Below are 25,021 nucleotides of genomic sequence, written 5' to 3'. Positions count from 1 at the left end.
TGTATCTTTCACAATCTTCAGAATAATTTCAGACCTAGAATTGCTAGGTATGTAACAATAACCTAAATATCGTGCTATTTGATTGTTAAAAGTCTCACAATAATACCGTGGTAGCTAATGAACACTGGGAACTACATGTCCCATGATTCATTTCAACGCAGACAACATGAAATGATATGTTTTTTACTTGAATTCTTGGGATTATGACAGTAGTAATTCACACCAAAATCTTGTCAGGGTATTTTAAAAGCAAAAAAAAGTGTCCTATTTACAGTTATATCAGTCTCTCCAAAATATTGCAATAAATATTGTATCGTGAGCTGCATATCATGATAATATCGTATCCGAGAGATTTGGATATCATTACATCCCCAAGCATTGCCCATCTCTTTTGAACTAAAGGGAAAAAGTAGCTGCTAACTTGAAATCTGTAAACACTAATGTTATGCTCCTATGTAAATGTCAGTGTTGTATGTTATGCTTGTGTGTTTGTCTATTGTGACGCGTTTTATGTTCTTATGTCTTATGTCTTATGTCTCTATCTCTCTGACCTGCCAGGGACTACAGATGAAAAGTAGCCTTCGGGCAAATTTTGGCATATTTACAAGTATATGTTCATGAATATGCATTGTCCCTTTTAAATAAATAACAGTAAAACTAAAACTAGAAAAATACAATCACTACATGAACAATGTATTTTGAGCTTTGGCAGTGTAGACAGAGTAACAATAATGGATTACTCAAACTAATAAATGAAACAAAACACAACTCTGGATATGTTTTTGATGAGGTAACAACATTATAATAAGGCCTAAAGCTCACTGGAATCAATTTTTTTATCATAAAGGACCTTTAAGAGTTTAAGCCTTATGCTATTGACATCATTTACTGACAAGTGGTGATGGGCATAAACTAGCATCACCCACAATTTGGAAATGTGACCCAAGCAGCGAGAACAGCAACCACACATTTCAACATTGAATATATTGCCTCTGTAGTAAAAGTTTGATCTAAGAAGCATATGTACTCTGCAGTCTTCCTGTCGCGGTCATATCTTGGAACTCTTATCAAACCACACAAACATTTTCCATTTCTACATCTAATCATTGCATCATTACCAAGAACTTGATCTGTGCTACTACTACTGAACACGCACCGCAAAGATCAACCCAAGAGCAGGAAATGACCACTGCTTCCAGCTAGGCCTGTCTTAAAAACACATTTTGAAGCACAGTATATTGCTACAAAGAAATATTGCGATAAATGATAATACTGAATCTACGTTATGACACTGAAACAAAGCAGGATAATCGCAGTAAATAAAGTTTTTTGAATGGACACTATGTTTAAAGCTTGAGCTGCAACAAATAAATAACAGATAACAGAAGGAACTAATAATTATCCATACAAGTTATTTATTCAACCCTCTACACCTCAGATATTATCTTAAAGGCGCACTGCGCAACTTTCTGGTGGAGGGTCCGGTCCGCTACCTTCTTGTCTCCATGGAGATGCTTTTGCTTTGCCTGGAATGTTCCATGATATCACATTAAACATATCCATCTAACATTTATTCATTCATGTTTCTATTGCTCAAAAGTACAAACATTCCTTCTGTGAATAGAGGCGTCTCTCCACAGATCTGGCTTGTAATGTAGCGTAGTGTTGTAACCTGCTCCCTTGTGATAGATGGTTTAATCTATACTGTGGAACATTCTAGAAAAAGAAATAACCTTCCTAAATGTTACACAGTGCACCTTTAATTAGGGCTAATTAGGGATACATATCTCGATACATAGGCCACGATACGATACATATCTCGATACAGTGCACTTTCGATTTGATACAATATTTTTCAAATCAATTAGATAGGACTCAATAAAAAATAATTGCTAAGTCATGGCTGTGATACTAAAAGTCTTTGTTAAACCACTTCTTGTGCAAAGTTAATTTGAAACACGCACATTTTAATCAACAAAACATTAAGTATGCTAAATGTGCTGCATAAACCAGTTACCCCACTAAACAAGCAACAAAACTGTAGCTGTAACAACATAATTTAGTAAAATATACCCAAAAAATACTCTTGGCAATATATCGATACAGCAACCCACAATAATCGATAATGTATCATCACATTAAACTATACGATATATGGATATTTACCTAACTTTAATACATAACAATGGCAAATATTTCCTGCTATGTAAAGAAAATTTACATATGATAAATACTGAACCCCAAAAACATTGTCACAGCTTTCATATACTGAACGGTAAGTCGATATATTAATTATCGTGACAAGCCTCCTTCCAGCCTGACATATGTTCCACTATTCCTTTATTCTTGGAAATGGCGAGCACTTTTGTTTATCCTCCTTCTCATTTCCGTTGAATATCATGATCTCCTCTGAGGGCCTTGAGCTCTTGGATTAGGCTTTCCTTCCTTTTTTTTTTTTATATTTTTTTTTACTCCGCTTCCAGGTTGTCATGAAAGGTGATCACATAGCCATTCATAGAAACAAGAGAGGTAGTGAATAGAATAGCTAGGGGTGGGACTAAAACTCTGCACAGCCAAGAAAGTCCCCGAAGTGTCGACTGATTTGCAGCTTTTACAACAATAATTGATCTTTCAGTTGGCTGTTTTCTTTTAAAACATTTGTGCATTGGAAACAACCCTTTAAGCTAATAGATGGTGACATTTCAAACATTGTGTGTGTTCATAGCGCTCCCCACATGCTTTTCATCTCCTCAAGCAAGCACGCTCTGACCTTAGCCGGAAGTGATGTAGGCTTTTGGTGAAGTCGGAGCCCCTAGTAAGTGTTTCCCAAAGAAAACAGGAGAGAGACTTCGGAAACCTTAAACCAGTGCTAATGCTGGCTGGCCTCCCACCCTCCCCCACCCTGCCTTCTCCTCTTCGTGCCCTTTGGCTCCAGGGGAAAGCCAAGGTAAAGAACAGGGAGAGGAGGGGGGAGGCAAGTCATCGTCGGTGTGCACAGTGTGTAGATACATGTAGTTAGACGGATAGATATGCTGTATTGTCATTCAGTGTACACATTAAAGGTCCATGTGCATTGTGTAACTTTTCAGGTGGAGGGTCCATCAAATGCTTTTCTCCATGGACATGTTATTGCTTTGCCTGGATTAAACCTTTCAACTTTCATGGAGACCAAACCAGACCAATTTACAGGTCAGATCTGTGATGAGGTAACCCCGCTTACACTCAGAATGCCTGTTTCTCTTGGTAAAATTGAGCTATAAAACTACCCAATAAATGTAAGGTAGAGCTGTTTAATGTCATACTGTGGAACATTTCAAACAGAGCATTTCATTTCATTTGCATTTCAGTTTACTAAGTGTCCAATAAAACATTTACGTGGCATACAGACAACAGAGGTGCCTTTGTGATTGGATAAATATCTCCACTCAGGGCCTAGACTCTGGTGGTGTCGAGGAAGACTGAATGAAACTGAAAGAATGAATGAGCTGCTACTGTGGAAGAGAGGAGGCACATAATAGCTAAAACTTTACCCATCTCTTGTATATCACTGAGATATATTTTGGATTACTATAGTTCTATTTTTACTTGTACATGTACATTTGTAATTATGCCTTACTTGACACCAGCCTACTCTTATTTTTGCCACTTATTTTTAATTTATTGTTACCATTTATATTTTTGCTCTTTGTTATTATAATATATTGTGATGTGTGCGCTTCTGTGTCCAAATAATAATGGATCAATAAAGTTTAGTCTAAAACTTTCATAGATATGGCTTGAGGAGATTGGTCATGAGCAACAGGTAGCATTGTATGGCAAACAGACGACATGAAGAAAAAAGTAGATCAAGAATCCATTATTGCAGGTATTCAGGTATTCATACTATAACTAAATACATTTTCAAAATATTCTTTCCATCACTGTTTGCAGAATTCTCAATAATTTACTATATCCCATCTATCACACAACAGATACATAGAGAGCAGAGTGACCTGTTTGTGCAGTTGCTGTATTATGTGTGTGTGTATGTCTACCAAATGATGAACCTGACCTTTACAGAAAGCCCTGTCTGTCTTCCCTTTGAGGAGTGGTGGGATTACAGCCCTCATCTCCTGCTGTAAGTGACACACGGCATCACAAACACACCGCCGTGCCATCGCCATAGCGCCCACTTTGATGGCCGCTCAGCTCCGGCCTGTTTACAGCAGCTGCGTTGGGGCATCTCCACTCTAATCTGCTGTAAACCATCGGGCTTTAGGTGTTGTTGCTGTTGAACTCTTGCCAAGATCTGTCTTTGATCGTCAACCATCACAGGATTTAAAATGGCCAAGTCTCGTCAAATCACGCTTGATCCACTGAAGAAATGTAAATATGATTGAGTGTGATTATGTTGTGTTTTAAACTATTATGAGGCTCTATTATGCTCTATTATGATCAGTGTTTCCCATAGATTTGGTGGAGACTATGGTGCCACAAATCATTTTAATTTTTTACAGTTTGTGGAGTATAAATTATGTTTATTTGAATCTTTAAAGGTGCACTGTGTAACTTTTTGGTTGGCGGTCTGTCACCTGCTTGTTTCTGTGGATATGTCATTGCTGTGCCTGGAGGGTTTCCACAGTATTACATTAAACAACTTTTTACATTTATTCAGTTACAGGGGGTTTTGCTACTCAAAAACACCTAGAAGAACAGATATTCTGTGTGTGCAGTTGCGTCTCCACAGATCTGATCTATAACTTGATCTGGTTTGGTCTCCATGGAGATAAAAAGGTTTAATACCATTCTGTGAAACAGTAGTTTCCAAGTCCACAGCTCCTTTTACCTTTTGTTTAGTCGAGACTGGGAATTCCAGGGCTGAAATTAACCAAATGATTCTAGTGAAGGTATATGGAGTTTAAAAATGCAGTGGAGCACTTGTAGCACCTGTATTACCACTTGACATCACAAGGTGGAACAGAGTGTTTTTAGTTTGATAGCTCAGCCTAAATATGCAGGGTTTGTGTGTTAAACATGTGCTCCAGGTATGTTTGTGAGGAGGAAACAATATTATAACAGATCAGAAAATAGCATAATGAGGTCTTTAAATATATATTTTTTACACATTTCTGTTGGATTGATTTAACATTGATGAGGTATCAACATTCTAACATGTCTTAAAGCTCACAAGAGTCAACTTTGTGTATTATACAAACTACGAAAAACTACTTCTGGTTGTTGGTAATCCATTCTGTGTATGCCCTCAAACAATTCTTCAGTGTCTAGACTCTATGTGTCTAGTTGCCACCATATTGTCCGCTCCAGAGGGCAGGTCGGCGGGGGTACGAGACATGAAAGCGGGTATGAGGGAGCAATATGGCCAATGCTATAATCCCATTCCACAGGGCCCAGCAGCAGCAGCAGCTTGGACCACATTCCACAACTTCAGACTTTTTTTTTCAGGGAGGGGCGGAGGGGCGGAGGGGTGGAGGGGCAAAGCATTCCTCCACGGCCCGGGCCCATCAAAGACACCGCGCTACATCAAAGAGCACTCAGAGCTTAGGTGTTGATGACTGCAATCCTCCCTTCAGTCTGTTTTTAGACACCTCTGCGCGCTGTACACATCCACACGGGGGACTGTCAGTATGCGACCCCATCCTCGTGTAGATAGGTCCAGCTAGAAGAGGAGCAGCAGATGCCTTCGATATTTGGGGCGGTGCTTGTGGCCATAAAAGCGAAGCAACAGGAAATCAAAGCTGCTGGACTTTATTGTGGGGAATTTAAATGACGTCCGGACTGGTTTTGCAGCTGTGGGACTGTTTGTTTGCTTTGTATTCACTGTGCTTTTGGTTTGTGTTGTGATGTTATTGTGTTATGTAATGTGTCATAACTCATAAACTGCCTGATAAAGATATGTTGCCATTCCTCCTCGATGTGGCTCAGCTTTGTAACATGCCCATTTATTACATTTTAGATCAGCTGTACTGTGATTTTAAAGATATTTTTTGACCAAAGTAAAGATATGCTGGCTTTGGTAAAACAACATTTTAAACATATATTAGTGTAACATATGAGTGAAAATCTGTGTAATTTCAATTGATGTGTGTTTATGTAAAGGGCCTTAGATTGAATCCAACTAATCTATCGATCTCAGAATGATTAAAAATTAAGACCATTGCCATAACGTTTAACATATCAAATGTAAAACAAATTATTATATCTTTTGAATGGACAAAAAGTCTTCTAGATGTTGCATAATACATACAAACATACATACATAACAAAACATAACATATTTTGAATTTTCTTCAGGATCAATAAAGTATATCTATATCAAAGAAAGCTGAAATGAATAACACTTACAGGAGTCAGATTTCTATTATAATGACACTGCTGCATATGAAAATGACAGCACTTGTCCCGTACAACACAATGTCATTCTTAAACGTGTGATCTGTGGGAAGGAGCCCGAGAGTGGACAGCTGTTTCCACTCCCTGCTCTCTGTTCCAAAATGATGGCATGAATCCCGGTGTTGACCCTTGAACTTTGCTGGGCTGTCTTTCATTGTTGGTGCCGCTGTGGTTTTAAAGGGTGCAGGACTGAAAGTGACACCGGGCCCTCGCACACAGCACACGCCGCTGCACTGGGCCATAGTTAATAGAGTCACAAGCAGAGCGTCCTCCCCAGTGTTAAAGCTGTCAGCCCCACCGCCTTCTGCCACATATCAGGACATTTACATGATATTAGGTGTCCTCAAGCTCACGCTGAAACCATGACACTTGTTTGCTTTGCCTGTTGCTATGGAGATTGCATGGAGGTTATTGGGGGGAGTGTAATGCTGGGATTGACTTTGGTGTGGGGCAAACAAACAGGAAGATTGTCCATTGGCTCATGACACTGAAGAGGGGGATTTGAATAAAGTCACTGCAGATGTTGTTGCTAGTTTTGCCATAGTTTTCAAAGGTGTGTCTACCTTTGAAACCTTTTCTACCATGGACCACTCCTGGACGAATGAGGGATTACGTCGACTATTTCCAAAAGATGGCATACAAGTTTGCAAATCTCCATGGAGACAAACAGATGACGCCACCAAGCCAATATTTGTTAACAATGAAAATGCCGGGAATCGGATACATGATTGATGTCAAATTCAAGTCAGATCTGTGCAAAGGCAAGCCCACACACAGTGAGAAAATGTATTTATCAAGGTATTTTTGAGCCACAAAAACACATTTAACTAAAAAAATACAAGATGGATAACTTTAATGCCATACTTGGGAAAATTCCAGGAACAACAATAACATCTCCATGGAGACAAGCAGCCTCCACCAGAAAACATATATAGTGCACATTAAAGGTCCTATATTATGGAAAATTTACTCTTGTGACCTCAAACATGTCAGTCACACATGTCTGAGTAACCCTTTATTATTAGTTTGTCTACACCTCCAAAGCTCAAAATGCTCTGTTCCACCTTGTGATGTCATGCAGTGGTGGTTTTAAAGCAGCTCCTTTTACCTTTAGTTCAGTAATGATTGGAAATGCCATTGCTGAAATTATCCTCATGATTCTAGTGAAGGTGTCTGGAGTTTAAAAACACTGTGGAGCACTTCCTGCGTTACCACATGACATCACAAGGTGGAACAGGCGGAGTGTTTGCTGTTTGAGAGAGGAACTCAGCCTAAATGTGTGTATAAACATTGTGTATGACGCAAAACAGAACTCCAGGTATGTTTGTGATTTGTAATATGGGCCCTTTAAACTTCGGCGATACAAAACAAAACAAAACGATTGCACAGATTTGACGGCGCTCAAAGATGGCTGTCGAGTTCTGGGGAGACAAAGGGGAGGAAGTCTTCATTCTGTGCGTGGAGGAGCAGGATCTTTTGGGTGCTAGTGTTACTGAGGAGGAGTGCTGGCCCCACCTGTATAGGGCCCTCCCAGCTGCTCGCCTGTAACTAGATCCTGCTCCTTCTCTCCTCAAGGCTACCAGCTCCCTTTGAAGTTATTTCCAGTGCTGGGAAAGAGGGGCACGTACTGACGGAAGACTTGGAGAGGTGCTGTGTGTACATGTAGTATGTTGGCGCTCGCAGTCTCAAAGTTGTGAGTCTCTTTAAGCATTCTAAACATAGAAGGATGCAATTCAAGACTGCTGCTGCTTTCCTGTGTGCCTGTGTGTCGCTTATCCCTGTGCACAGGTTCAATGTCAAACTGCAAAGTCCCCCCAAAATGCACCCTTGTATGGTATTGATACTTTGCAGTGACATCATGTTTGGGGTGTTCTGCATGTATGTGCATGGCGGAATATTCAGTAGTTACCTTGGTGATACAATGCACACTGGCAAAAACAAGTTTTAAGATAAGAAAAAATACAAAATAGATTTAAGCAACACATTTTCAGGAGCCTGTGATCAAAACAAGTGTTCATGACCCTGTTAAGGTGTTTAATTTTCAACAAAAAGATGAGAGTGACTAACAGCAGAAAGAAGTTAGTGATTTGTTTGATTTTTTTGTAAAAAGGCAGATTAAACTCATGATTCAGACGTTTAATAACTTTATATAAATCCACTGTTTCCTACTTTTCTTGCTACACCCATTTTCATCAAACATGTGCGTCAAATGCAATGGCTTGAAGTGTTATCAAAACTTTGTCCAATGTACATAAGTTTTAGCAGAAGCATGTGATTTTTAACAATCCTGTTGCTTATAGTTTGAGTAATTTTCATGAGTGTGCTTTGTCTGCTTCACCTTACCTGAACTGCCGTTAAAGAAATCAATAACTAAATCAGTATAACTTTATTTAACACAGAGTGGCAATTTAAGCACACAGAACAGATGAATACTAGAATAGACAGATGAACTCAAACACTGATTATTTCCTGTATGTGAAAGCGTGTTATATTTGAGTTTCTTGACGTGGTATTGCTAGGACCACTGCATAATGCTCATGGCTTTTGGAGTGTTAGACAAATGTGTGAGACATTGTTGCTTTAATTGCTAATTAACACAGCTCATTTACTCCTGTATTTCTTTCTCATATGTTAAAATATGTCATTCACACAAACACTATTGTACTACGAAGAGCTCATCTGCCATTGCTAGCATTTTACACCTTGCCTGGGGACTACAGTTGGATATTGGAAACTAGCTGGCATGTTTATAGAAATGTTTGAGCTTTTAGCCTTGTTTATAGTGTTATCTTCTCAAAAACATATGTAGAGTTGTTTTTTTTTGTTTGTTTGTTTCATTCACACATGTTTGAGTAACCCTGTCTACATCTCCAAACCTTTGTTCCAAGTAAATATGCAGGGTTTGCGTGTTAAACAAAATAACTCCAGGTATAATATAGATCAGAAATGAGACATATTTTGAAGTGCAATATATTACTGAAGTAAATATAGAATATAAATGCTAATACTGTACTGAAACTCATTTATGCCACTGACATAACACCCAAGATCAGATTTAACCCACAAAAACGATTCTAAATCTACAATATTGTTAAAAAATCATGAGCTGCAATAAATAAACAGCAGAATGAAACACTTTACTTTAGTTTATGTCTGTAATGAGTCATAGAAGTTATTAATTCAATCTTCTACAGCTCAATATCTAACAAAAAAAAATCCCCACTAGTGCAAAGAAAATGTACACATGATAAATACTGGCCTAAAAAATATATTGGTCGATATTGTAATTATCATGTGCATAGTTGGTTATGGTTGCCCTGTTGTAACTGGTGGAGATCTGGTGGTCTGTTTGCTGCAGGCAGGGTGGGTGACTACGTCCTGACCGACCCCTGAGCTGTTGAGGAGGGTCCCACACAGACCTGGAGCCTGCCTGGTGTTAATGTGGTGCTGACATTTTACTGTTTGTATGTTTTGGCCTGGTCTTTGGGCTTGTTTGCTAGAAGTTGCATAATGGAAAGATCTGGCACAGTTTAAATATATGCCGATGTACTGGGCTAGCGAGGGCTGGGTAATTATTCGAATTTGAATCAGAACTGAGATTCAGTCATGTTTAATCCTCGGTGATACGCATGGGTGAAGTGGTTTACAGCCAATCCTTGGTTAGTAACATGTGGTTTGGAGCAGAGTTCAGACTTTGCAGGAATAAATACAAGTTGTTGTTTTAAGAGGCACTGATTAAAAGTCACTGCTGTTCAAGTTCATAAAATCAATACTGAATGTTCACTTTTATTTTGTTTCTGAGAAAATAAAATCAGTTTGAGATGATCAATATGAGGAAAAGAAATTTATTCCTTTTTTTGTTGAGCAGTTTTTGTAGATACTGAATTTCAAACTTGATTATTATACTAAGGAATAGACTCAATATTCAGTACCAATTATGATACCACAATGTTAATATTCAGACAAGAGAATGTAATTTACAACATTAAATAATAGTACTTTGTTTTATATTATCATTAGGTTTTATATCTGTGTACTCCTTCAGTCGTCCAGGTATAGTGGCCCATTACTGTATACTAGGGATGTAACAATAACCGAAATATCATGATATTGTATCGTCAAAGTTCTCACAACAATATCGTGGATGATCACAATATATCAAATTGCAAGTTTCATAGTTATGGTGCAGCAAAAGCTAAAAACAGAGAACTACATAGACCATGATCCTTTGCTCCATTTCAGTGCAGACTACATGAAGAAATAACAGTTCTAAGCACTTTTAATTTTGTTTTTTTGGATTAAGTCTTGTCAAGGGATAAAAAATAAAAAAAAGAAGCATATTAACAAAATATTACAATAAATATCATACTGTGAGATGTATATCGTGAAAAGATCGTACCGAGAGATTTGGATATTATTACATCCCTAATCCTGAGCCTCCTCATCATATCGTGAGCTTTCCCACAATATCGCAATAAATATCGTACTGTGAGGTTCATACCATGACAATATTGTATCATGAGACTTGGATATCATTACACCCCTACTGTATACTAACCTATGTCTTGTTTTGACAGATCAAGATAAAGCTATTCAGGAAAGGTTCATTTCTGTCCCATGAATGTGGCTTTTTTTTTGTCAATAGCTGCTCAAATGAATATCTAGTTTTGATACTAATTTTAGTATGGGTTAGTATCTGATCTTCGATACTTTTGACAAACCTAATTGTATGCATTGATGAGTTAATTGTATTGTACTCAATAAAGTGCAGGCCCTAATTTACAAACCACAGATTTTCTTAGTAATAATACATTCTACTTGGCCAAAATAAACCTTCTTTGGCTGACAAATCTTTCTTCAAATGGTTAGATGTACTTACACACAGACTTTGTGCCCACATGACTCAATTCTGATGCACTTAGAAAACCACAGTCTCAGTTGTGGCAGTGATGACAAGACTGCTCGTCCTGACCACCGACCAATGTTCCAGGAAGTTGACAATGCTTCTTCCCTCATAAAAGCGCTGGCGCTGTGGGGGGCTGTTGATGCGTTAAAAGGACCGGGGAAGTGGGTGGGGGTCTGCCCTTCGTTTTGAGGTGAATGGGTTCAGTGTGTGCAGACGGTCAGTGAGAGGTGGTCCTTTGCTATACCCAGGTCATCCGCAGGGTTCTCAAACATAGATAAACGTAGAAACATTCACGGAGAGGGTGTGAGTACTGGCACTGTGCCTGGCATTTTCTTCCTTCGGGGTTTTGTGTGATTGGCGAATAGGTGGCAACTTTTCTTCCAAAATGTATAAAAGAAAACTGTGAACAAGATATGAGGGTGGTGATTCATGTCCTGTTGGCTTGTTTGGCTTCAGAAAACAAGGAAGCTGTGATGCCGCCTTCCAACTGACCCCAAATGCCTGGGTGAAAAGGTCTGACCTTAGCAGGGGTTACAGCAGTTAGTTGTGGTTGGTTTACACTTAATTTTACAGTCCATTGGCATATTGTTCAATACTTGAACCTCAACCAAGACATTTAGATGTGTAGAAGCTAATTTCTGGTGGATTGTGATCATATAGTGCAAGAAATTTGGGGAGATTTTTGTTTTTTGTTTTTTAGTCATTCCACGCCAAATCTTCGAATACCCCAGCTCAACCATCTCAGATTTGACTGAAAAAATCCTAGGAGGTTCACACACTTTCCAACAGGAAAAGTCCCAAATCTTAGCTTCCAACTCCTTATAATATAGTCATTAAAAATATTTTGTCAGCTACCCCCTGACCCGCTTTGAGCAGAGTTTTCCGAGGAGCCACTTTCAGATTACTGTATCTAAAAACACTATTTAAAGTCAGTTAAACTTGGCAAATGTACTTCTAAAATGTGGACTTTTAGACATGTACTTTTGGTTTATCACAGTTTTTGTCAAACTAACGCCTTTCCCTAAACAGAAGCATTTTTATATTGAAAGAAAACATAGACATTGAGGCATTTTTTGATGTTTTTTCATGATGTGTCATGATGTGCAAGAAAATATAATTCATTTTTCTTTTGCTTTTCATGAGATAGCGTATTCTAATGATGTTGGATGCGACAATGCAAAGGATGAAATTTTGAGCAAATACTAACCTACTTTATGACTTTAGGTGACCCCTCTAGTGAAAAAGGAGGTTTTGTTTTTATATACAGAAGTTTTACTTGTTGCTATGTATTGGCATTACAATTCACATGTCTTCATTCACATTAAAGTTGAAATTTAAGACTATTTCAATTTAGCTACTTACAGCAATTTAAGATGTATTCAGAAGGATCACCAAATTTGTTTAATCCCTGCATGAATTGGTAAAATAAGATTAGCAAATTTTCCTGACTCCATGTACTTTGGACTTGGAAAATATAAAGACATCTTAAAGAACATGCTTGAGTTTGGCTATGTGCCATAATAGCTGCATATGAGATAACAGCCTCATATTCATCACACTAAAACCCTTCATATGATGCCAAGTAAATGATGCTAATTTCCATAAACCACCATACTAACAGAAATATTAAGCCTGAAGCCTAAACATGAGAGTCATTATGTCTCTCTTATAGTGTGCTTTGTGATGTAAGTGCAAATCAGCATTTCTTTAAACAGCATGCTCGCTATCAATGCTATTTTGAAATGTTTTTCTTTTTATTTATTTTTTTATTATACAGCCGATGGGGATCAGAGAAATCCCTTTGAAACTTAAGCTGTGTCTAGGAGAAAATGTGCTTGCCCTGCGGTATTGTTTTTCAATGCTTATGAAGATTTGAATCGCTCCAAGCAAAGTTGTAAAAGTTAACAAAAGAAGAAGAAGAAAAGTTGCTGATTACTAGTGCTGGCTAGCGTTCTATGGTATCGATACTGAAAAATGCTGGTACTGAAATCCGCTACCAAAAATGCCTCCAAACAATACAAGTTGGTGCCTGCTGGGTCCTGAAAGAAGAAAGTTACTAGGCAGAAATGAACTATTGGTAGTGATGAAACATCGGATATGTTTGTAGCCTTGTGTACATTACAGGCAAGGCTGAGATATATAGGGTTTTGGGGCCAGTGTTTTGGAGGAGTGGGGGAGTGGGGAGGCTCCAGTAATTTTGAGGGAGAGGAGAAGTGGAGTAAAAGAGGAAAGGGGGTGAAAAAGTGATTGTTATTTGATCAAAGGCTCAGAGAACAGACTGAGAGAATGGCGTTGGATGGTGTGACTCGCATTTTGATTTCCTTTTGAGAGGCGAGGGAGGGGGACGAGGGGGGTGTGGTGTGTGGGGGTGGGCATTTTAAAGGAGGAGGGCCCTGTTTTGATCCGAGCCAGGGAAGAGTGTAGCAGGAAGTCAACCAACTCATATGTATTGATATTAGAAGTGAGAGGTGTATTAAAGTAGATACAATTACAATTTCAAGATTTGCAAAATTAGAATATTAAGTTTAATGTGAGAAACTGTTTAAAAAGATAGCAGATACCTAATTAGAATAAAAAGAAACTCAGCTGTAATAGTAGTGCATGCAGAGATATTGCTCCACTTATGCAGTTAAGTTTACTGTTCATTCACAGTTTGAAAGATAACCGTGACATTTTCAGGCACATTTTTGATAGCTTGACTTAATAATGTATGAATATTGTCATCAAGAAATAATTCAAAAAAATTGACTCCTTAATTTTTGACAATATTGCCCACCACTAGCTGAGATTTTATCTGTAATCTGAGCTGCAACTATCTGTTATGATCATAGACTGTGTATATAAATGGCCAAAGCTAATCCACTAACCAAATAGGAAGTGAACATGGGGGTACTTCCAGCTCCATCGACTGTTTCCTATTGACTTTACAATGAAAAATGTCACCCCTCTTTCTGTAACTGCTGCAGTGAGCCACCATTTTGGGGTTAAAAATTTCTTATTAACACTCTACACAATCCTGGTGTTGTTATGTCACTATTTTGTACACTATTTTGTTTTATACAGTCTATGGTTATGATATTAGATGAATAGTAGCTCAGTGAAATGGTAACATGATTCAGTACCAATGTGCATAAAAAAATGCTTTGAATAGAGTTTGTGGAATCCTTCATTGCATTCATGAGTGGTCCATGGTAAAAAGGATTTCAAAGACAGTTCATCTCACAGTTTTTAAGTCATACTTTCAATACAATGTCATGGCTCAAATTAATATTAAAACATAGAGGCTTATCACATGGGGTTCCTTTTCTACAGGTGGTTCGGTGGCTAGCAGGAGGTGTGGCCATCTTGAGTGACAAGCGGAGTACAAATCCCTGCCAGGCTTTCATTGAGAGTGTGGCCCGTGTAAGGGGATATTCATGTGAAACGCTGCCTCCCCCAGGGATCACAACGGACCGGGCAGGACAGCATTCGCCCCCTAGTGGCTTTATCCCCAACTACTGCACCCACCACTTAGCAAAAAAAGAAAAAGAAAAAAACTTGGTGATTCTATTGGGTTTGTGCACGCTGAGGCCTAGCAGGGAAAGCTGGAGAGGAGAGTCATTGTCATTTTGGTGTGTGTGGATAAAGGCATGTTTGCATTGGGTGCTCTTTTGTTGCTCTGACCCACTTCCATCAAAACTGCCATCCACTTATTTGCCCCCCAATTTTTACCAACCATCAATCCACATACAGGTCTGTCGTGGAAACAAATTCTGAAGTGCAGAAAAATATTACAAATGACTCTAGACATTTCTTGTAAAAGTCTTTTTCAATCGCTCTTGAGGTCAATAACAGATTCACAACAAAACAATTCTGTTTTCAGCTCAATTCTGTTTTTCAGCTAAATTCTTTACTGCTCACATCTTGTTATATTATCATTTGGAAAACTATGCCACTTTCTTGTCTTTAAGATGATTATTGTTGTGTCTGAATGTTCCACCGTACAGTTTTAAACATACATACCGTTTACAATAGCGCCCGGTAATCTCAAATAAGGATGCACCACTACTATGCGTCACCATGTCCAATTTTATCCCTATAATAATAACTACACAAATAAAACACTTCAGTGAAGGATGCTTTTGTGTTTAGAAATTTTGAGGCATAATAAACATTACAACAATGCCACAAACTGCATTCTACATGTAAAAACAATTGGGTTGTCTTTACTCTAATTTGAATTTTAATAGGTTGTTTATTTTATGTTTTACAGTTTTAATAAAATTACTGTTAGTGTTGAGATAAAGTGAGCTAGCTGTGCACAGAGCTTATTATGCTTTTATTGCTCAAAAATGCCAATAAAATGTATTCTTACTGTGAGTGGAGTTGCCTCGCCACAGATCTGACCTATAATTTTGCCCAGCCCTGGTTACATCATCTGCTTGTCTCCATGGAGGTAGATAAGTTTAAAAAGTTTACTTCTACCAAAATATAATTCCATCCCTTACTGATAAACTTCACTTTTCATTATTGTCATTGCTAATATCTCTAGAAGATGATAACAGAATGAAAACAACTTTTTGGCAATTTTTCAAAACTGATATCTGTTTTTGAACTCTTACCCACGTGTGATCAGAAAAGGGCAGATCCATGCTTTGGGAGTTAATGCCCTAGCTTCTAAAATAACATGGACCACCAGCACCACAACAACAAGCGGGCTGCCCCATTTGGAGAGGAAGAGAACCCGGCCGCACAATGGACCAGTGTTTGGGACCTAGGGGCGCAGGCAGGGCTCCCCACTCTGCCACCCCAACAGTTAGACAAGGAGCACAGTGCCACAGAGGCTGTAATTACAAGCAGCCCTGCACTTCCGCATCTTCACTGTTCAAATGATGTACAGCCCTGACTCATTTTAATTTCCCATCAAATCTGTGGTGACGGGGAAGTTTGGTATGTAGTAACTTGACTGAAGGAACAGTTATTATAGCGAGGGGCAAGTGGGGATATGCACTACAGACGAATGACGCAGTTTTGATCAAGATAACACGCTTACATTTGTCTGTTTATCTAGGAAGTTTGTACAGTGTGAAATTAGGGATGCGCCAATCCAACTTTTTCAGGTCTGATACTGATTCCAATACTACAGCTTTAAGTATCTGCCGATGCAGGAACTGAAAATGACATTTGTTAAAATAAAGATATAATGATATCAAGAAAAACATAATTTGTATGCCCAACCAGGACATTTTTTTCACCAAATTTTTCAGTACTGGTGTCGATATTTGAGATCTATATGATACTGGATCATGCATCCCTGGTATGAAATGATTGAATATTATGCTGTAACATGCATTCTAATGTGTAGTTGTAATAGTTACTTTGTGGGAGAAAAACATGTGGTCATGGTATTGTATAGATTTTATTTATTGATTGATTTGTTTACTTTTTCATTCAGTCATTTAGCGTGGGATCAGACTGTCCCAAAACCATCAGGTCATTGCCTCAGATCCTAGTCAGATCATTCTCCAATCAATTGTCTAGTCTGAAAATAAATTGGAACATTTAAAGGTCCTGTACGAAATTGACAGGTTTTAGCTATGTTACAATGTTGTTACCTCCTCAATAAACGTATCCAGAGTTGTGTTTTGTTTCATTCACACATGTTTGAGTAACACTTTATTATTAGACTGTCTGGATCTCCAATGCTCAGAATGTTATCTTCCACCTTGTGATGTAATTGAATGGTAGTTTTCAAAAATTTTCTGTAGAAATTGGCAATTCCAGGGCTGAAATTATCTAAATGATTCTAGTTAAAGTGTCTGGAGTTTAAAACACAGGGGAGCATTTCCTGTATTACTGAATGGCATCATAAGGTGGAACAAAGTGTTTTCTGTTTGAGAAACCTCAGCCTAAATATGCAGGGTTTGTCCAGGTATGTTTTTGATTATATCACATATCAGGAAATGGCGTAACATGAGCCCTTTAATGAATAAATAAAATAAAAGACAATTTACAGAAAGTATGAACAAAATAGCCTTTAGCAACTGTGAAACCACCTACGATTGACTTGAAATTAAATTGGCATTGCGACATAACTCCATGCCTTGGAGGAGGTCTGCCCTCAAGTTATCTTTGGTTACAATGGTGAACCGTTTAAGATTTCAACACACTGTAATTGAAGGTTTGATTAGCTATTTTATGAAGTTAATAAAATAATACACATTCATTCTCAACTGTCAATTCAGAGTCACTCCTGTTTTTATATTTTACCTGATGTAATTCTCCTAATAACCAGATAATTTCACCAAGCGTATCAAAATGCCAGCTCGCTCATTCAAGCTTTGTGGCTGAGCAGATGCTGCAGGGTTCAAACTAGCCCTGACCTTGTCTTTTGTCTGAGTTCCTTCCATGTCAGGTGTAAAAAAGATTTAGTTTTTCAAGGACTCCTATTGACAGGCCAAAACGTGCTAGTTTACACTCTGTATTCAGTGCGTGGGAGGCCTGCGTAGGAAGATTCAAGGATAAATTGTGTTCTCTATCAAATCAGATTTTCTACATCTTTTAAACAGAAAAAGCACCTGGAACAAGCTGTTACTATGTCTCTTCATCAATGCAAAGTCTTTGTTGTGCTTCATCAGGCTTCAGCTTTAGGTAAATTAGGATGATCTGTATGCAGTAATGGACAATCAAAGCAGAGTGGTAAAAAGCAGCAAACTAAATAAACCATAATGCTTTGCTCAGTGTTTTAGGCAACTACCATAACAGACTTTTTAATCATTACATTCTGTCATTTAGGAAATAGAACTGATTCATGTAGGCGCTGGGGTTTAAGTAGTGAGAATTTAGATCAGAGAGATGTTCGGCTGGTTTTAGTCATTGGAACTGGCAACCCAATGAGAGCCTATAATAATGTGTTACAATACATATACATACAAATCTGGAGACATGAATAAGTAATGTTTATGAAATTTCAAATACATACCTATTCTTCCTTTAAGCATTCAAGAAAAAAATATTAAATACTAAATAGCCAGACATAGTTAAATGCAATGTTTCTTCATCACAGACATACTTGGTGTTGTGTTTTGTTTCATTCACACTTGTTTAATACACAAACCCTGAATATTTAGGCTTCTCTCAAACAAAAAACACTCTGTTCCACCTTGTGATGTCATATGGAAATACACTAAGTGCTCCACTGTGTTTTTAAACTCCACATACATTCACTACAACCGTTTGGCAATTATAGTTGAAATTCAGCCTGAAATAACCAATCTCTACTGAACTAAAGATAAAGGTAGCTGTTAACTTAAAAACTATCACTACATTACATCACGAGGTGGAGCATTTTGGGTTTTGAGTAACCCTTTATTATTAGTCTGTCTACATCTCCAAACATGATTGAATTGAAAAAACTCAACTCCAGGTGTTCATGTTTTTGAGGAGGTAACAGCGTAACATGGCTTAAAACTCTGAATATGGAACCTTTTAAACATACGTGAAAATACCTAACATCCTGCCTCTTTTACAATTCAGTATCTTGCATTGTTAGTATCTCTTTCTGCTTGCTTTCAAAGTGTTAAGGATTTCCATATTTTGATCAGATTATCTCCGCTGAACGACTCTCTAAACTAGTGGCACACGATGTTCGCATTCCTTCCTGGTTCTTCTCTTCCCAGAGTCCAGCTGATTTGCATTTGAACCCCTTTTACTCTTGTCCAAAATCCCCTCAGGTCAGAGGCTTGACCCGTGGGCCCAATGGCACTGAAGTAGGCACCTTTTCAATAGATCCTTCAATAGCTCCATCGCAATGCTAACCTGCTACCCATGCGATGCAGCAGGGTTCAGAGGTCACAGAATAGGGCTATCAGCGGTGGTCATCTTCTTTGGCTTGGGGCTAGAGTGGTCCACAGTTTGGCGCCCATAGTCCTGGCTCATTGGGGTGTTTTGGTCATTGGGTTAATAGGATAAAGTGACCTGGAGTTGAGTTTGGCCCACTTCGAATGTTAATACTGGAGCTAGGCCGTGCTCCGTTGCCCAGTGGGATTACTGCAGGATTTTCAACCCTTTCATTGGTGACACTCTTAATCTCATCTTTTATTTTTGTTGCTTTAAAAGTGCATTGCGCAACTTTTCTGGTGGAGGGTTTGTCACCTGCTTGTAGTTTTCTAGCCCAAAAATACCTAGTAAAACAGGCATTCTGACTGTGAGCGGGGTTACCTCTCCACAGATTTGACCTGTAACTTGGTCTGGTTTGGTCTCCAGAACAAGAGCCCATGATAGTTTCCCACCACTTTCGTAACTGAATGAAGCCATGAGCACTGTTAAAACACAACTGATCACCAGGGATGTAACAGTAACCAAAATATCGTGATATTGTATCGTCATAGTTCTCACAATATTATCATGGACCATCACAATATATCGAATTGCAAGTCTCTTTGCTTAAATTAAGAGTTATGTGCAGCAATAGCTACAAAAGGCAGAGGGAACTACATAAACCATGATCCTTTGCTCCATTTCAGTGTAGAATACATGAAGAAATAACACTTCTAAGCACCTTTAAGTCTTAGTTCTTTGGATTAAGACTCATCAAGGCATTTTAAAAGGAAAAAGTAGCATATTAACAGTTTTGTTAATGTCCACAAAATATCACAATAAATATCTTCCCATGAGATGTATATTGTGAAAATATCATACCAAGAGATTTGGATGTTGTTACATCTCTAATCATGAGCCTCCCCAATATATCGTGAGCTTTCCCACAATATCGCAATAAATATCTTACCGTGAGGTTCATGCCATGACAATATCGTATCACAAGACTTGGATATCGTTACACCTCTACTGATCACACAGACCTCATCATGTCATCACTACTTTCACACATTTTACATAATCAATTGTAGACACTGACTTAGTTTCGTAGAAAAGTCTTAACACAGAATCCAAAAGTTTTGATAGGATGATATAATGCTACAGAGAAATATTGCGATAACACTGAAACTACTTTATGCCAGTAAGATAATCCCAGTAAACCCTTTTTAAATAGACGGTATCATTACAAGTCCTGAGCTGCAACAAATAGCACAATGAACCCATAATTAGGCATAGAAGTTATTTATTCTTCTCTATATAGATCAAATCTTAGCATATTACAACTAAAATAACAAAAATGCTAAGAAAATGATAAATACTGAGCTCCAAAATATGTTGTTCCAGTTGTCATAATGAACGATAAGTCAATATAGCAATTATTGTGACAGGCCTTATCATCACAACGTTTATGTTTTATTTTGTTTCTAACCACAGTGAATCTTTCCTTTTATCATGCTGTTCACTTTGTACCCATGGGCCGAGTTAGAGGAGCCCTTTGAGATAAATGTTTCAAGATAAGTGCTTTTGTCAGCTCGCAATTAAGGAGGCCACCACCTCTTTTTGGAGCCTGGCAGTGACTCAGTGTTTGTGATGTCTGACTTCCGTTGGCTTTAATCTCCTTTACAGACATCTTCTAAAGGCGGGCAGTGCTCAGCTCCTCTGGCAACAAAAACTGGGCCAATTTACTTGCCCTGTGTGAGGCTAACTTAAGAGACAGTGGCTATGTTTGTGATTATCTGATGCATAAAGGGGCTAACTAACTGATTTTGTCTTCCAGAAACAAAAGTTACTAAAAAAAAAAAAAAAACTGAACATGTACCAAATCAAGCATATTGCCAAGTTTTTGATAGGATGGCAGTAGTTCACGTGCCATGTGGAGTGTTAGTTTTCTGATCCGAAAGTTGGCAGTTCGAATCCCGCTCTTGACGTAAACATTAAATGCCGTTGTTGTGTCCTTGGGCGAGACATTTAATCCACTTTGCCCCATTGTCTGCGCTCACTGGTGTTTGAATTTGTGTGTTCTTGATGTAAAGCGCATTGAGTTCCTTGAAGGTGGAAAAACACTATATAAAAATGTCACCACAGACAATCATGATGTCAAAATACAGCAATTATCACATCATATTACTGTCTAATTATTCTAGTTGATTCTAGTCTGATTTTTACGTAAATGCACCCACTGTTGTGCTTCAAGGAGAGTAAAATTCAACGATACTGCATCTTTTTGTCCACATAACAAAGAAATACTGGTGTTATTAATCATATAGAGCACATGTGGGAAACTAGACACCACTGCTTAAAGTAGTAATGTAAAAAATGCCTCTTCAGCAGATTCAGGCAAGTACATTAATCCTGGCCCATCTGGTGCTATAGTTTAAGTGTCTTATTGTGTGAATTGTGTGATGTGTAGCAGGGTGAGGTGAGGTTAGGAACTATGGGGCTAAAAAAGAATGGCTTGTAGTAGACTGGACATCAACTATTTGTTTGGATTGTTTTTTCTACCTTCTTTATTTACATAGATTTATGTATCCCATATCTTTAAAAAGTAAGAGGACATGGTACCGTGTGTTGCGTGCAGCGTTTACTGTATTTGTTGTCATTTTGAGAATCAGTTAAATTTTCTAATGTGAAGTATCTTATACTTGAAATTATGTATTGCTCTGTTTTTGGATTCATATTACATTCATATTCTTTCTATAGGTCAGGAATATTTAGGGGCAGCAAAATGATTGTTGTATTTTTCATTCATTCACTGGGGGTGTGAAGTTAAGACTCTGCTCAATCTGAAGCTCTGTTATGCAAGTTAGACTTTAATCTGACCTTTATTTTAACACAGTCTGACCATAAAGAACTAACTGGAACTATAACAGGTGAGATGATTTGTGCTCAACAAACAAAAAAGTCTCAAGTCAAACATTGTTTCAGTAAGTCACATTTGAAATTCCTAAATGGACACTTCATAGGCTCCTGAAAATCTGTTGTTTAAATCCGCAATGCTACAATGCTAATGTATGCATGACATTCCACCATAGAGATAGGCATACATGTAGAACACCCCCAGCATGATGTGCAAAATATCACTATGAAAACCACCAATATAAATCATGTATTATTATTAAAAAAGGTTTATTAATATGGTTATCAATTATTTATGTGTCTGCATAGATACTTCACATCTATGCAGGCTCAGGTTTGAACTAAGGTCCTATAATTTGTATGCTAATGAGCCCACTGTTTGGTTTGCAGATGCATCCTCTGGGACTATGTAACAACAATGATGAAGAGGACCTATATGAGTACGGCTGGGTCGGAGTGGTGAAGCTGGAGCAGCCGGAGTTAGACCCCAGCTGCCTGACTGTGCTCGGAAAGGTAAGAAAATGGGGTTGTTGTTATTGCTTCTGTGTGATATATAATAATGTTATGGGCATTTATGGGCAATACTGATGAAAACAAATATACTGATATATTTTTTCACAATAATCAAAGAAGATATTATGGCCAACAAATCCAACAGAAATGTACCTTGACATATCTTTAGATTAAATTTAAATCTCAACTAAAACTGACAAATGTTGAAGGGCCTATATTAAACAAAATTAACTCTAGTGAACTTTAAACCATGTTATAATGCTGCTACCTCTGCAAAAACAAACACTGGGTGGAATAAAATGTTTTCTGTTTCCTTAAATATGCAGGGTGTACGTGTTAAACATATAAATAAACAAAACAAAAACTCCACGTGTGTTTGTGATGAGAAAACATTATAACATAAATCAGAAAATAGCCCTTGAAAGATCTGTGAAGAAGTGCACCATTATTTGGAAGTTTACAATACAATTCAACACCTCTGCAACATTTTGAGATTTTCTTTTTCATTATAAATTATTTTCAAATTTTACCTTCAGCATTTTGGTATATGGTCTACCTCTGTGCATTTCACTTCACTGGTATAAAGCTGAACAATTGTATAGGACTTAACTAGAGGTTTATTAGCCCCTCCCATCTGCTGCTTGTCTGCTCCCTCCCCTTTTTGTGCTCAGACCCCTCTGGAGTCTCGAAGTGGTATTTTATCATGCTTTAATTAAGTGTTCCTCTTAATGGAATGTACCAACATCCCCCTGGAGGATGGGGGGGGGCAGCGGATGGGACGGACCAGCTATAGTCCCATTTATCCAGTGCATGGGCAGTGACAGAAAGAGAGCAGCCTTATAATAATTTAAGGAGCCCTTGTGTTGTATAGACATGCAAATGATCCACTTTCTTCAATGACCTAATATGACACGAGTACTTGCATAATTTTACCATGGCTGCTGTGATGGAGGAGTAGCACCTGTAGAAATGGTACATTGTTCAGTTCAGTTCATGTATTTGAGCAACATGAAATATTATGATATCAACACAAACTATTATTGTGAATATTGTATTGTGTAAGGAGTAGGAGCAAGTGTAAACTCCTCTACTACCTCATCTCACATCCTAGATAGTACATTGTGGATTATTACTATGCTTGAACCAAAGATTTAAAGCGAGTTTGACAAAAATAGTAGTCATATTGGTCATAAAAAATAATGTAAATAGATACAAATGTGGATAATAGCTACTGTTTAAATGTGTTACTCCACCTTTTGGTAAGATGGTGAAATGTTATTGTTTTTGCTGTATTAGTTTTGGATTACATTCTACGAAATCACCATTGCGTCCTATTTGATGTGTGTTACCTTTAGGCGTTATATGTAAAATGTAGCTAAACAACCATTATATAACAGCACGAGTTTGAAAACATCCTGCAGTGTGTATGAAATGTTTTGATTGATGGAGAGACCGATCAACAACATGGGTTGGTCCCTCCCAAAGGCCACCCTACGCAAAAACCACATCTTGCACAGAGTTGTTTTAAGTACAAACATTGCGAATGCAGTCTTGTGTTTATGTTTTTAAAAGATGGTAATAGTCTCTGAGCACAACACCACCCGGCAATCATACTTAGCGTCAATACTTCCTGTCCAATTGTGTAGTGAGTTGTGCAAAAATGAATAAATATTTAAAGAGAGGGCACGGGAAAGTGAGTTGTGAGTGGACAGGACTGAAAACATGTTAAAAAGTACTTCTGTGTTTAAAAAGAGAGATGCTTGTGTCTCAGTGCTAAAGCTAAGCATAATAAATACTAAAACAACACCACAAACTCAAGTATTTATTTGCGACTGTTGTTTCTGTAGCTAAGGATCTAATGATATAAATAAAAACAAACTCCATAACTTCTATCACCGTGTACTTATGCTGTTAATATGCTTAATTCACATTTGTACATCACCACATCAAAATCAGAATGACTTTTATTCATCTAAACTGGGACTAAACCTGGAACTCTGTAGACCAGGACTAAACCAGGACTTGGACAGAACCAAACCAAGACTACATCTGAGCTCAGCTTGGTCAGCTACCAAACCAGTGATCTTATGAGTCCGTGTAATTCCCAGAAAACTAGGATCTTAACTGATACAACAGCGGCACTCTCATCACAGCTGGGTGCTTTCAGTTGGCACCAGTGCTTTTGCTTGGTCCAGACAGGGCAGTCCTCACCCCCCCGAGCCCCCTGTACCCGCCAATACCCAGTGGCGCCCTGGGTCCTTTGCCCACTGGTACACTGTCACCCGCTTCGTCTGGCACCCCACGTCTGCACTCGCCCTGCCCGACTGGCCTCTCCCTGAACCCAAAGAGCCTGCTCCTCTTTGCCGCCAAAACTGTTAGGGTATCGTCTGCTCAAATTAGATTCCATTTAATTACACCAGGCCCAGCTATTGCACGGGCTGGAAAAATTGCTGTTTGTTCTAATCCATGTCTAAATATAGTGCGTCTGGGAATACAATA

At 38.2% G+C, this 25,021-nt stretch overlaps 1 protein-coding gene across 2 annotated transcripts in view; it reads left to right on the top strand.

Annotated features, from left to right (window-relative positions):
- znrf3 (zinc and ring finger 3) overlaps positions 1-25,021 on the top strand; it is a 92,220-nt gene that overhangs the window by 29,986 nt on the left and 37,213 nt on the right. For both annotated transcript variants that reach the window (XM_055161890.1, XM_055161889.1), the window contains exon 2: positions 22,400-22,522. In XM_055161890.1, coding sequence (XP_055017865.1) covers positions 22,400-22,522 — 123 coding nt within the window. The remainder of the gene's footprint in view (positions 1-22,399; positions 22,523-25,021) is intronic.

This window comes from Boleophthalmus pectinirostris, unplaced genomic scaffold, assembly GCF_026225935.1.
Source record: "Boleophthalmus pectinirostris isolate CB_2022bp ecotype Guang Dong unplaced genomic scaffold, ASM2622593v1 HiC_scaffold_4, whole genome shotgun sequence".
Lineage (NCBI taxonomy): Eukaryota > Metazoa > Chordata > Actinopteri > Gobiiformes > Gobiidae > Boleophthalmus > Boleophthalmus pectinirostris.
The sequence above is the reverse complement of the archived record's forward strand: the minus strand, read 5'-3'. Positions and strand labels throughout refer to the sequence as shown.